Source organism: Equus przewalskii, chromosome 21 (assembly GCF_037783145.1).
Source record: "Equus przewalskii isolate Varuska chromosome 21, EquPr2, whole genome shotgun sequence".
Taxonomy (NCBI): domain Eukaryota; kingdom Metazoa; phylum Chordata; class Mammalia; order Perissodactyla; family Equidae; genus Equus; species Equus przewalskii.
In genome coordinates this window covers 19450660-19463937 of record NC_091851.1, presented here as the reverse complement: position 1 = coordinate 19463937, position 13278 = coordinate 19450660, and the positions used below count along the sequence as shown (strand labels likewise).

Genomic DNA, 13278 nt, shown 5'->3' with positions numbered 1-13278 from the left:
ATTCTCTTATAATCCTTTGTATTTCTGTGGTATCCATTTTTATTTCTCCTCTTTCATTTCTAATTTTATTTATCTGAGCTTTCTCTCTTTTTTTCTTTGTAAGTCTGGCTAGGGGTTTGTCAATTTTGTTTATCCTCTCAAAGAACCAGCTCTGTGTTTCACTGATTCTTTCTACTGCCTTTTTTGTTTCAATTGCATTTATTTCTGCTCTGATTTTTATTATTCCTCTCCTTCTGCTGACTTTGGGCTTTGTTCTTCTTTTTCTAATTCAGTAAAGTGTACTTTGAGATTGCTTATTTGGGATTTTTCTTGTTTGTTAAGGTGAGCCTGGAGTGCGATGAATTTCCCTCTTAGTATCACTTTTGTTGCATCCCATATGAGTTGGTACGGTATGTTTTCATTTTCATTCGTCTCCAGATATTTTTTGATTTCTCCTTTAATTTCTTCAACGACCCATTGGCTGTTCAATAGCATGTTGTTTAGTCTCCACACCTTTGTCCCTTTCTCAGCTTTTTTCTTGTAACTAATTTCCAGCTTCATAGCATTGTAATTGGAAAAGATGCTTGTTATTATTTCAATCTTCTTAAATTTATTGAGGTTTGCCTTGTTTCCCAGCATATAGTCTATCCTTGAGAACGTTCCAGGCGCACTTGAGAAGAATGTGTGTTTTGCTCTTTTTGGATGGAGGGTTCTATATATGTCTATTAAGTCCAACTGGTCTAGCTTTTCATTTAATTCCACTGTTTCCTTGTTGACTTTCCGTCTGGATGATCTATCCATTGATGTGAGTGGAGTGTTGAGATCCCCTACTATTATTGAGTTATTGTTAATATCTCCTTTTAGGTTTTTAACTGTTGCTGTATGTACTTTGAAGCTTCTGTGTTTGGTGCATAGATATTTATAAGTGTTATGTCTTCTTGGTGGAGTGTCTCTTTGATCATTATATACTGCCTTCTTTGTCTCTCTTTATCTGTCTTATCTTGAAGTCTACTTTGTCTGCCATAAGTATTTGTGCAACACCTGTTTTCTTTCGTTTGCCATTAGCTTGGAGTATTGTCTTCCATCTATTCACTCTGAACCCGTGTTTGCAGTGTTTTGGATTTTAGCCATTCTAACAGGTATGTAATGGATGGTTAAATTATTGCTCCAAACATTTCACCATCCTTACTGACTCTTCTATAAGTCTGTGAGATCCTGAAAGGCAAAGACATTGACTATATATTTTCTTCACCTAGCACAGTGATTGGCACATAGTAGACACTCAGTAAAGATTACCAAATTAATGAGTGAAAGCCCTTTGGCTTTGGAGTCATAGAGACCTAAGAACAGAAACCGGCTACACCATCCACAATCTGAGTGTGCACTGTGGGCGGGTTTTTTTTTGCGATAAAACTATTTTAAAGTATACAATTCAGTGGTGCACTAGTTTTATCACTGTGTTCTTTTGTCCTTCTTAACGTTCTAAAATTACTTCTTTTATCATTTCCTCTGTTTGAACCAAACTTCCTTTAATTGTTCTTTTGGGTAGGTCTGCTGGCAACAAATTCTCTTAGTTTTCCTTCAACTGAGAATGTCTTGATACCCTCTTCATTCCCAAAAGAGATTTTTCACTGGATATAGATTTCTAGGTGGCAGTTCTCTTTTAGCACTTGAAAAATGTTGTGCTACTTCCTTGTGGCTTTAATGGTTTCTGATGAGAAATATACATTCATTCTGATTGTTTTCTTTATAGGTAGTGAGGTGTCATTTCTCTCTGGCATTTCTCCTTTATCTTTTTAGAAGTTTGAATCTGATGTGTATTGGTGTGAATATCTTTGGGTTTAATCATGTTTGGGGTTCACTAAGGTTCTTGAATTTAGAGGTTCATGATTTTTTTGGGCCAAATTTGGGAAATTTTCAGCCATTGTATTCTGAATATTTTTTCAGTGCCATTCTCTTTCTCCTCTCCTTCTTGATATGACAATGAAAGGAATGTTAAGATCTTTTGTGATAGTCCCACAGATCTCTCAGGTTCAGTTTTTTTCAGTCCATTTTGCCCTGCTGTTCAGATTGGGTAATTTCTATTGTTCTATCTTCAAGTTCACTGATTTCTTAACTCTCTCTTTTCCATTCTGCTGTAGTCCGTTCACAAATTTTTTATTTTGATTACTGTATTTTTAGTTCTAAAATTTCCATTAGGTGGTTCTTCATATCTATTTCTTTGCTGAAACTCACGATTTTTAAATTTACTTCAAGGGTATCTGTAATTGCTCAATGAAGCATTTTATAATGGCTGCTCTAAACTCTTGTTGGTTACTTCTCACATCTGTATTATCTCCAGTGTTGGCATATGATGACTGCCTTTTTTCATTCAGTTGGAGATCTCTAGTGATTTTTCAATTGAAACCTGGACATTTTTCAGCGGTTTTCCTACAGTTGGCAATATACATTTATAACTAATCTAAGTCCACCTTCAAATTATACTTGATACACATGATATCACTTCATCTGTAGCGCAGGTACCTTGTATGAGAACAGTACCATTTCCTTCCTCCCATCCTGTATGAAACTGCTGTCATTCATTTCACTTATCCATAAGTTATAACCACCTAATACACTGTTACTATTATTAATCTTTTAGATCAGTTAAAAATAAAAGATTTTATTTACCTTCATTTTTTCCTTCTTTGATGTTCTTCCTTTCTTTATGTAGAACCAAGTTTCTGATCTATATAAATTTTTTTTAATGCCTGAACAACTTCTTTTAACATTTCTCCCAGGGCAGATCTGCTGGTGACAAATTCTGTTTTTCGTTTGTCTGAGGAAGTCTTTATTTCTTCTCTACTTTTCCCCTCTTTTCTTTTGAATATAATTTTGCTGGATATAGAATTCAGGTCAGTGGGGTTTTTTCTTTTCAACCCTTTAAATATATCACTCCATTCTCTTCTTGTTTGCATGGTTTGATAAGCAGTCCACTGTAATTTTTATCCTTGTTCCTTTGCAGATAAGGTATTTTTTCCCTCTGGCTTCTTTTAAGATTTTCTCTTTAATGTCTTTGGTCTTTTGAAATTTGAATATGATAGGTCAAGGTATAGATATTTTGGTATTTATTCTACTTAGTGTTCTCTAAGCTTCCTGGATCTATGGTTTCGTGTCTGTCATTACTTTTGGAAAACTCTTGGCCAGTATTACTTCAGATATTTCTTGTGTTTCTTTCTCTCTTTCTTCTCCTTCTGATATTCCCATTATATATATGTTACACTCTTTGAAACTGCCTCACAGTTCTTAGATGTTCTCTTCCTTGTTTTTGATTTCTAGCATTTCCTTTTGATTCTTTCTTAGAGTTTCCATCTCTGTGTTTACATTATCCATCTGTTCTTACATGTTGTCTACTTTTCCCATTAGAGTCTTAATATATTAATCACAATTATTTTAAATTCTCTGTCTGAAGATTCCAAAATATGAGTCATATCTGAGTCTGGTTCTGATGGTTGCATTATTTCTTAAGATTGCCATTTTTTTTCCCCTCCTTTTAGCATGTCTTGTAATTTTTTGTTGAAAGCCAGGCATGATGTATCAGGTATTAGGAACTGAAGTAAATAGGCTTTAATGTCAGGTTTTATGTTAATCTGGCAGGGAGTTGGGTCATGTTTAATTTCTCTGTAGTTGCAGGTGCCAGGGGCTTCAAATTCCTCTAGTTGCTGTATTTGTCTTTGCTGTTGTCTTTGAGTTTCCATAAGAACTCCTCCTTGGGGCTGGCCAGGTGGCACAGTAGTTAAATTCACAGGTTCTGCTTCTCAGCAGCCTGAGGTTCGCCAGTTTGGATACCAGTTGCAGACATGGCACCGCTTGGCAAGCCATGCTGTGGCAGGCGTCCCACATATAAATTAGAGGAAGATGGGCATGGATGTTAGCTCAGGGCCAGTCTTCCTCAGCAAGAAAAAAGAGGAGGACTGACAGTAGTTAGTTCAAGGCTAATCTTCCTCAAAAAAAAAAAAAAAAAAAGAACTCCTCCTTGAACAGTCTGCACCTTGAAGCTCTCTTACCAGTAATCCCTTATATTGAAGACCTGCTGGCATGGTGGTAAGGTAATGGAGGAGGGAAAGTGTTCTATAATCTTATGATTACATCTGAGTCTGTTAGTGGGCCTGTGTCCCTGGGCTATGACCTTCACAAGTGTTTCTTAGATTTTTCTTTTTGTTCCCTCCCTTAGGTAAGATAGGAAGGATAGAGTGTGCTGCTGGAGTCAGGTAAATGTCCTTCTCTCAGATGAGATAAGGCTCTGGTAAAGTCCTTTTCTTGGAGAGTAGGCCTTTGTTATATTTCAAAATGGTTACTCTTCTCTTTCCCCTGCTGGAGTCACAAGGAGGATTGGATTTTCTTGGCTCTTTACCATGAGAACCTGGAGGTGTTCCTAGAAGTTAAACCCACAAATGCCTGGGGGCCCCTCTAAGACTGTGTCCCCCAGGAGTTTCTCACTCTCACACTGGTCTAAATGCAGCCTCCAGGAATGCATCAAAATTATGACTTAAGTGTGGCTTCTGCTCCAGGTAAGCAGGTACTGGCTGTGACTCTGTGGACTCACCTGACTCTCTAGACTTTGGAGTGGCAGTCTGCCTTGAGACTTCAGTCCTCTGAGTCCAACACAAATGTTAGTTTTTAGTTTATTCAGCTTTTTCTTGTTGTAAATATGGGAGGGATGATTTCCAAGCTCTTGACATCTTAGGGCTGATACTGGAAGTCTTCTCTGGATCTTATTTAAATCTCGTGTTTTAGCAGGCCTCCTCTGATACCGCTTCCGTGGGTGAACAGGTGAGACTGATGTTTCATTACTCCCAGGTAAGACTTGAAGTCCAGGTTCTCTGCTCAGCCTCTATTAACACTCAGTGTGAGTGCAAGTGTGTGTTTGAGTATGAGAGTGTGTATGGTGGGGGTCCTCCTTATTAATGTTGGGCAGGGGTGGGAGTTCAGATTCCCCAGTATGCCTCTGCTGATACCACCTGGGCTTGGGAGAGTGACAGACACAATGGGTAAGGCAGTGGCCGTGTTATCACTGAGTGGTTGTCAAAGTCCTGATTCTCCATTGGCCTCCAATGATACTACCCCAAGGAGGGACACCTCATTTCTGCTGAATAGGGGTGGAAGTCTAGGCTCCCCTGTGGTCTCCACTGTTACTGTGACGGGGTAGGGTTTATTAGTGCCCACAGGGATGAAAGTCATTGGGTCTTCTCTGACACTACCCTGACAGGAGTGGGGTTGAGGGGATGGCACTCCATTACAGCCTGGTAAGGGTAGACATCTAGGCTCTCCACTCAGCCCTTGCTGACAGGGATGGGGTGGAGATGCATTTTTTTCTATGGGTTTTGGCTGGAGTAGAACAGCTGTTGTCTAAAAGACAATACTTTCTGTCTTGCTAGGCTGCCCTGTTCCTGGTCCTTTGGCCAGAGACAGCAGGCTTTTCTTGGGGCTTTTTATGTCTGTGCCTATTGGCATTTCCAGGTTGCCAGCTTGTCCAGTATCCAGGCTGGGATATATAGGCAAAAAGAAACTCCAGAAAACTCACTGCCATTTTGTTCTTTTGGTCCTGAGGTTTTTAGCCAATCTGTCTTCTTCTACCTTTCAGAGTCTTCCTATGTTTGTTTTATACGTAACACCCAGGGTTTTTAGTTTTACTTAGTGGGAGGAATAGGTAAAAGTATGTCTACTCCATCTTCCCAGAAGCAGAAATCAGATTGTCTCTTTATTTTTGATTTAATATGTAGAGTCAACAAGATTACACAGAGAAGCCCACATCAGTTGCTATTCCAAGAGTGCTCTGGAGGGTTAAAATGAGGCCTGAGCCCTCCCTTTACAGGCCAGCAAGATCCTGACAGCATATCCATTCAAGTAGCCCTATATGCCTGACTGGGTTGGAGGTAGATCTCAGGTCTCAGTCCAGAGACTTGGGTCTCATGTTCCCCAAATCCAAATTTGAAAAATAATAGTACCTATCTCCCCAGCTCTCCTGATTGTCAGGAACATTTTGAAAACACTTAAAATTCCATAGATTCTTACAATCATTAGAATCTCATATTTCAGTCTAATGTTTCCTGTAAAAGAATGCAGCAATTTACCATCAAGTGTAAAAATTTTCTCCCTGGCACCCTCAATAAAATAACAGTGATCCTCAAGGTTTATGTCCTGAAATCTAACACTCAAGACATACCAAACTTAGGCTTGGAATGACTGTCTATTTTCAAGTTAATTTACAATTCTTATTCTACTGACAATACTACTCTGACAACTTAAAGAGTTTGGTTTGTGAAAGTATTTATTTTTATTTTTGTGCGTGTGTGTAAGATTGGCCCTGAGCTAACATCTGTTGCCAATCTTCCTCTTTTTTGCTTGAGGAAGATTGTCACTGGAACATCTGTGCCAATCTTTCTCTATTTTATGTGGGATGTGGCCACAGCATGGCTTGACAAGTGGTGATAGGTCTGTACCCAGAATCCGAACCTGCGAACCCTGGGCCACCAACGCAGAGCACACGAACTTAACCATCGCGCTGGCCCTGAAAGTATTTTTTTTTAAACCTTTTTCCTTCAAACATTTAAAAATTAAATATTTTTTCAAATCATACCCAGTACTTACACAAAAATACCTACAGTCAGTTTCCAATCACTTTTCATTCTAAAACAACTTCAAGTTAAAGGTTAAATCAATACATTAACTGGAAAGATTCCTTTTATCCAGCTCCCCTCCTCCCTATTTGATAATAAAACCAATTAAGCACCCAGCAGTCAAGCCACTCACCATGTGTTTGGCAAAACTCCCACTGGGACCAGTGCTGCGTACCAGGTGCCCCTCAGAAGGGAAGTTAAAGTTGCCAGCATTCAGATTTTCTCGTGTGGAGTGATTACCAAAGAGAACAAATGGCTGCCTATTAGGGCTGGAGGGGCAAATCAAAAACATGTGATTAGAAAAGAGATTCCCAGCCAGGACAATCTCCCAGGGAGTGAGTTCTTGGGCTTTTCTGAGTGGTGTCTGGTAGTATGAGCAAAGTAGTCAGTACAGCCCACCTAATGCTCCTTGCTGGTTGGGAAGGGATACCAGATGTCTCGATTCCTCTTACTGACCCATAGGGATCAGTCATTTAGGGACATAAGTAAACCCTAATCAGGTTTATATTTTCAGCTTGTCCTACTTCTTAAGGAGAAAGTTCCATAAGTTTGCTGTCCATGATGCAGAGATGAAGCAAAATCCCAGTTTTAGACAATAGCATCTTAGTAGAAATATAAATTTTAAAGAATGATAGTAGTTCTGATGCTTGGACTGTAGACACAATAGAGCCATTAACCATTCCTGAGTAGCTTTCAGGAGGGAAGGAGGAGAGTAGGGTTGTAAATGTTCTCACCACCACACCTACCTGCCCCTGCAACCATCACCTTTTGCCCTCTCCTCTCTTGCTGGACTTGTGTTTTTATTTTTGTTTTTTCTTTTCACATTCTGCTCACTTCTCAGCAGACGTCAATCGACCCTTCTCAGGTGTTTCACTCAAATCACTCTTGAAAAGGTCACAAAATGTCTTTTTTTTCTTTTGCCTTTATTCCCAAATGCCTTTTATGTAGCATATAACAAACCCAATGGTCAGTCTTCAGCCCGCCCTTCCTTGGTCTCTCTGAAGCACCTGACACTCTCCCCCTGCAAGAACTGTTGCTTCTCAGTCTTCCTTGTCCGGCATTTCCTCCTCTACCTGGCCTCTGAACATTCCTAGGGTTTTACTTTCAGCTGTTTTTTCTCTCCTGTCCTCTCATGATCTACTCCTAAACCTGTTTCCCTTCCAGTTTTTGCAGTATTAACAGCACTATCATTCACCTAGGGACTGAGCTAGACCTAAGAGGCCTCCTTGACTTCTGCTCCCTCACCCTCTAAATGCAATCAATCTACCCAAATTTCACTCCTATTTGTCCAGTTCCCTCCATCCACATGGTCACACGCCTAGTCCATGCCACCATTCTTTTTTCCCTGGAGAAGTGCAATGTTTCCTTGCTTCCACTCTTGCCCTCCTATAATCTAATCTCCACATTGCAAGAAGGACGATCATTTAAATATGCAATGCTTTTATGTTATTTTCAGGAGACAGACCAAAATCTTTCACATGGCCAGCAAGGATGTGCATGGCCTGGCCTGGCCAACTTCTTTAGCTCCACGTAGGGCCACTCTCCCTCAACTCTCATACTCCAGCCAAACTCACCTTCTTTTATCTTCCTTAACACACACTTCTTTTATGTTCCTTATGTTCTCATCTCAGGACCACTGCTTTTCTCCCTTCTCTAAATTATCTTTACTCATCATTCAGATTTTCCTCCTGAAGAGGTCATGCTCTCCAGTTATGATATTTGCAGTACTATGTCCTTTGCTCCTTCATGGCACCAATCAGAGTTTGTAATTATATATTCTTGGTGAGGTTGCTTGATTAATGTCTTACTTCCCCACCACACTATACACTCCATGAGGGCAAAGACCATGTCTGGTTTATTTTTTAACCAAGTATCTCTTGCTTAGTATGTCACATGTTCTCAACATATATTCAACAACTAAAGGATATTTTTTATTTTAATTTTTTGAGGAAGATCAGCCCTGAGCTAACATCTGCTGCCAATCCTCCTCTTTTTGCTGAGGAAGACTGGCCCTGAACTAACATCCATGCCCATCTTCCTCTACTTTATATGTGGGACGCCTACCACAGCATGGTGTGCCAAGTGGTGCCATGACTGCACCCAGGATCCGAACCAACAAACCCCAAGCTGCCGAAGTGGAACATGTACACTTAACCACTGCGCCACCAGGCCAGCCCCTAAGGAAATTTTAAAAAGATAGTTTCTGCTATGGACTGAATGTGTCCCCATAAAATTCATGTGAAAATCCTAACCCCCAAAGTTTAGGATCTAGGGCCTTTGGGAGGTGATTAGGTCTTAAGGATGGATCCCTCATGAATGGGATTATAAAAGAGGCTCTGTGGCCAAGTGGTTAAGTTCATGCGCCCAGCTTCGGCGGCCCAGGGTTTCTCTGGTTTGAATCCTGCACAGAGACATGGTACCGCTCATTGGGCCATGCTGGGACAGCGTCCCACATGCCACAACTAAAAGGACCAAAGCTGGGAATACATAGCTATACATAGCTATGTACTGGGGGGCTTTGGGGAGCAAAAGGAAAAATGAAATCTTTCAGAAAAAAAAAAGAGGCTCCAGAAAGATTCATCACCCCTACTGCCATGTGAGGTTATAGTTAAATCACAGCTATCTATGGGGAAGTGGGCCCTCACCAGACATTGAATCTGCCAGTGCCAAGATCTTGGACTTTTCAGCCTCTAGAACTCTCAGAAATAAATTTTTTTTTGTTTATAAGCCACCCAGTTTATGGTATTTTTGTCACAGCAGCTAAAACAAATAAGACAATTTCCTGTATCCTCTACCTTTTCCTTAAATTGCCCTTAGTTGTCATGCAGAAAATTCTTTGCATTTCTTTTCATTACTCTTAAAAATACTTCCTTAAGCTTCACGCAAACAGGGGCTCTTAAAAATAAACATGACTCTGATTTTTCTTCTAAAGCTTAATTCAAGCTAAGTGACACTTTGGGCAGAAAAAGATGATTAGTTTGTCTCACTATCAGATTGGATTGGAATTGGGGAAGAAAAGAGAGGAAAGATCTACTCTCATCTATCCATTAGTGGAACTCTTCCCTGCTGGGCCCTCCTGATGATCTCTACACTAGAGGTGCTGAAGGCAACACTTGAAGAAAACAAACACAGCAACCCTCACTGCTCCAGGTCTTCCTCTGGCTGGACCTTTACACTAGATCCCTTTTACTTCCCACAAGCCACTACTGATCCCTGCCCAGCTCTTGGACACTCTGCTTCCTCTCGCTTTCCTGGGCTAGGGAAATAATAAAAAAATTCCCTTCTTTAGATTTCAGCAAGCTACAGTGTTTTAAAAGCTAGTTTACTAAAAAGCTATATTTAAAAAGTACAAAAATACAGGGGCTGGCCCCCTGGCCGAGTGGTTAAGTTCGCACGCTCCGCTGCAGGCGGCCCAGTGTTTCGTTGGTTCGAATCCTGGGCGCGGACATGGCACTGCTCATCAAGCCACACTGAGGCAGCGTCCCACATGCTACAACTAGAAGGACCCACAATGAAGAATATACAACTATGTACCAGGGGGCTTTGGGGAGAAAAACGAAAAAAAATAAAATTAAAAAAAAAAAAAGTACAAAAATACAAAAGCAGTGAAACAGATGATTTTACAGAGTATAGATTTCTTACCCAGTGATGATTAAAGTCAACCCATGTTTTCCTGACTCTAGCTTCTGAACTTATATGCTCCCCCATATCCATCCTCCTTGTCAACCCCATTTTCTCTACTACCATTCATCTTTCTACTCTAAAAACCTTACCTGTTTTCAGTTATATGGCTGGAGATCATTCCATGACTGAAGTAACTTCTGAATGGCTAAAAAAGAAGTCAACATTGTATGTATTAAGATCATAATTTTATAAAACAATCACAAAAACTCTCATATATGTATCTATGTATATAATGTGTGTGAGTGTGATAGAGACAGAGTGTGAGAGTGAGAGAGAGAGAAATGTATGTTTGTAGATAAGAACGTGGAAGAATGTGGTGGATAGCAAAATGAATTTTGGGGACAGGTAGCAAACAAACAAAAAAATAGCAAAGAAATAAAAGACAAAAGGCTACAAAAGAAAAAGAAAAGGAAATGAAAGAAAAGAAATTATTGTCAAATTTTACAGTTTTTAACTACTGAAAGGAAACTGGACCAACCACAACTATGGTCCAGGTTACTAACCATATGGAAATTTTTTCTTCTATTTAAAAAATTTTTTTCTACATTTCCAATAAAGTAATATATATTCATTCTAACATACTAATTTAAAATGAGCAATGAGGAAGAATCGAAGGAACTCAGAAGTACACTGATGGAAGCTTCCCAGGTAATCACAGAAGTGCTTCCCGACTCTGGTGTGCACAGTGCTAGGCTAAACACTAACCAAAATTGATACACAGGGTCAAAAGGGTTCAAATTTCAAAAGGTAATTTTAATCCCCATAAATAACACCTGTTGGGTTTTCTCCCCAATTAGATAAGTAATATATGCTTATTTTACAATACAATAAAAACTGCCTACAATCTCTAAGAACTGTTAACATTCTGGTACATTTTCTTTAAATCTATTTTCTATGATACATTCATAGAATATATATGACTGTACCAAAGTTTATTAAATAGTCGTCTACTCTTGGAAATTTATATTGCTACTAACTCTCTTATATCATGAACAATACTGTAAGGAACAACTGTTCATAAATTTTATCTGCAGCTCTGATTATTTCCTTAAGGCAGATCTGGAAATGAAATTATAGGGGAAAAAGGCAGAACTATATTGCCAAATTGTTTTTCAAAAAAGTTTTATCAATGTACATTTCTACTTACAATACATGAGTGTGCCTAGCTCAGGGTATCATCATAAACAATGTCCATTTAAAAATATATTTGCCAGGGGTCAGCCCCATGGCCAGGTGGTTAAAGTTCTGTACACTTTTCTTCAGTGGCCTGGGGGTCATGGGTTCGAATCCTGGGTGCAGACCTACTCCATTAATCATCCATGCTGTGGAGGCATCCCACATACAAAGTAGAGGAAGACTGGCACAGATGTTAGCTCAGGGCTAATCTTCCTCAAGCAAAAAAAGAGGAGGCTTGGCAATGGATATTAGCTCAGGGCAAATCTTCCTCACAACAATAAATAAATATGGGGCCAGCTCCGTGGCTGAGTGGTTAAGTTCATGCACTCCGCTTAAGCAGTCCAGGACTTCATCAGCTCAGATCCTGGGTGTAGACTTACTACTGCTCATCAGGCCATGGTGGGGCGGCGTCCCACACAGCAGGGCCAGAAGGACCTACAACTAGGATGTACAACTATGTGCTGTGGGGCTTTGGGGAGAAGAAGAAAAAAAAAGACTGGCAACAGATGTTAGCTCAGGTGCCAATCTTTAAATAAATAAATAAATAATAAAAATAAAATAAAAATATATTTGCCAAGTTGATAAATGAAAAATGGTACCTCATTGTTGTTTTATTTTACATCCCTTTGATTTTTAATGATGTAGAATATTTCAGATATGTTCAATGGCCACTTGGATTTCCCTTTGATAATTAACTGTTTATTTACATGCTCTGGGTGTTATCAATTGGAGTTTTGGTGTTTGTCTTATTGATCTGTAAAAACTCTTTATACATTAAAATAATCATAGCTAAAATTTACTGAGGTTTTACCATGTGAACTGTGACAGGCACTTAAATGTATTATCTCAAATAATCCTAATAACAACCAAAGCAGTTCATTCTCTCTTTATTCCCTCTCTACAGAGGAGCACCAGATCACAAAGCTGGTGAACTGCAGAGCTGGGATTCTAACTGGGTAGTGATTTGGTTAAAAAAGATCAAATTAAATCCATATCTCACATCAAACACACATAAAACTCCCAAATGAATTAGGGATCTAAATGTAAAAAATTAAACCATACAAGTACCAAAAGGGTGAATTTCTCTTTAACCTTAGATTAAAGACTTTCCGTATACAATGATTCAAAATCCAGAAACAATAAACGAAAATACTGACAAATTTACAGAAAGATAAAAAAATATTCATGGCAAAAAACACCATAAACAAAGCAACTGATAAATACGGAAGAAATGTTTGGAATATATACCACAGAGAAAAAGTTAACTATCCTAAATATATAAAGAACTCTTAAAAACTAAGGGACAAAAGACCTAACACCTATGCTCTATAGTTCAGTTAGTAATTTTGAACCAACATTAAAATGGGAAAAAGATATGAGAAAAAAAAACAAAATGGCCTTCAAACGTGAAAAAATGTTTAAGCTTACCCGCAATCAGAAAAATAGGAATAAAAATAATAACAAGATACCATTTCTCATCTATGAGACTATCAAAAATTAAAAAGCATGACAACACATTCTATTGGTGAGGCTGTGATGAAACAGGCACCCTCATATATTGCTGGTGGGAATGCAAATTGGTACAACCCTTCCGAAGGGAAATCTGGCAATAGCTAAGACAACTACGTATGCACTCACCTGTTGACCCAGCAATCCCATTACTAGGTATACCAATCTCCAATAACATGAAAATACATAAGCACAGAGTTATTTACTATGGCACTGTTTGCAAGGCAAAATATTGAAAACAGCCTAAATATGCACACATAAGAGAGTGGGT

At 39.1% G+C, this 13278-nt stretch overlaps 1 protein-coding gene across 6 annotated transcripts in view; it reads right to left on the bottom strand.

Moving 5' to 3' along the window:
• DNAAF9 (dynein axonemal assembly factor 9) overlaps positions 1-13278 on the bottom strand; it is a 155727-nt gene that overhangs the window by 98074 nt on the left and 44375 nt on the right. For all 6 annotated transcript variants that reach the window (XM_070587938.1, XM_070587936.1, XM_070587937.1 and 3 more), the window contains 2 exons: positions 10412-10467; positions 6772-6907 (listed from right to left, as the gene is read on the bottom strand). In XM_070587938.1, coding sequence (XP_070444039.1) covers positions 6772-6907; positions 10412-10467 — 192 coding nt within the window. The remainder of the gene's footprint in view (positions 1-6771; positions 6908-10411; positions 10468-13278) is intronic.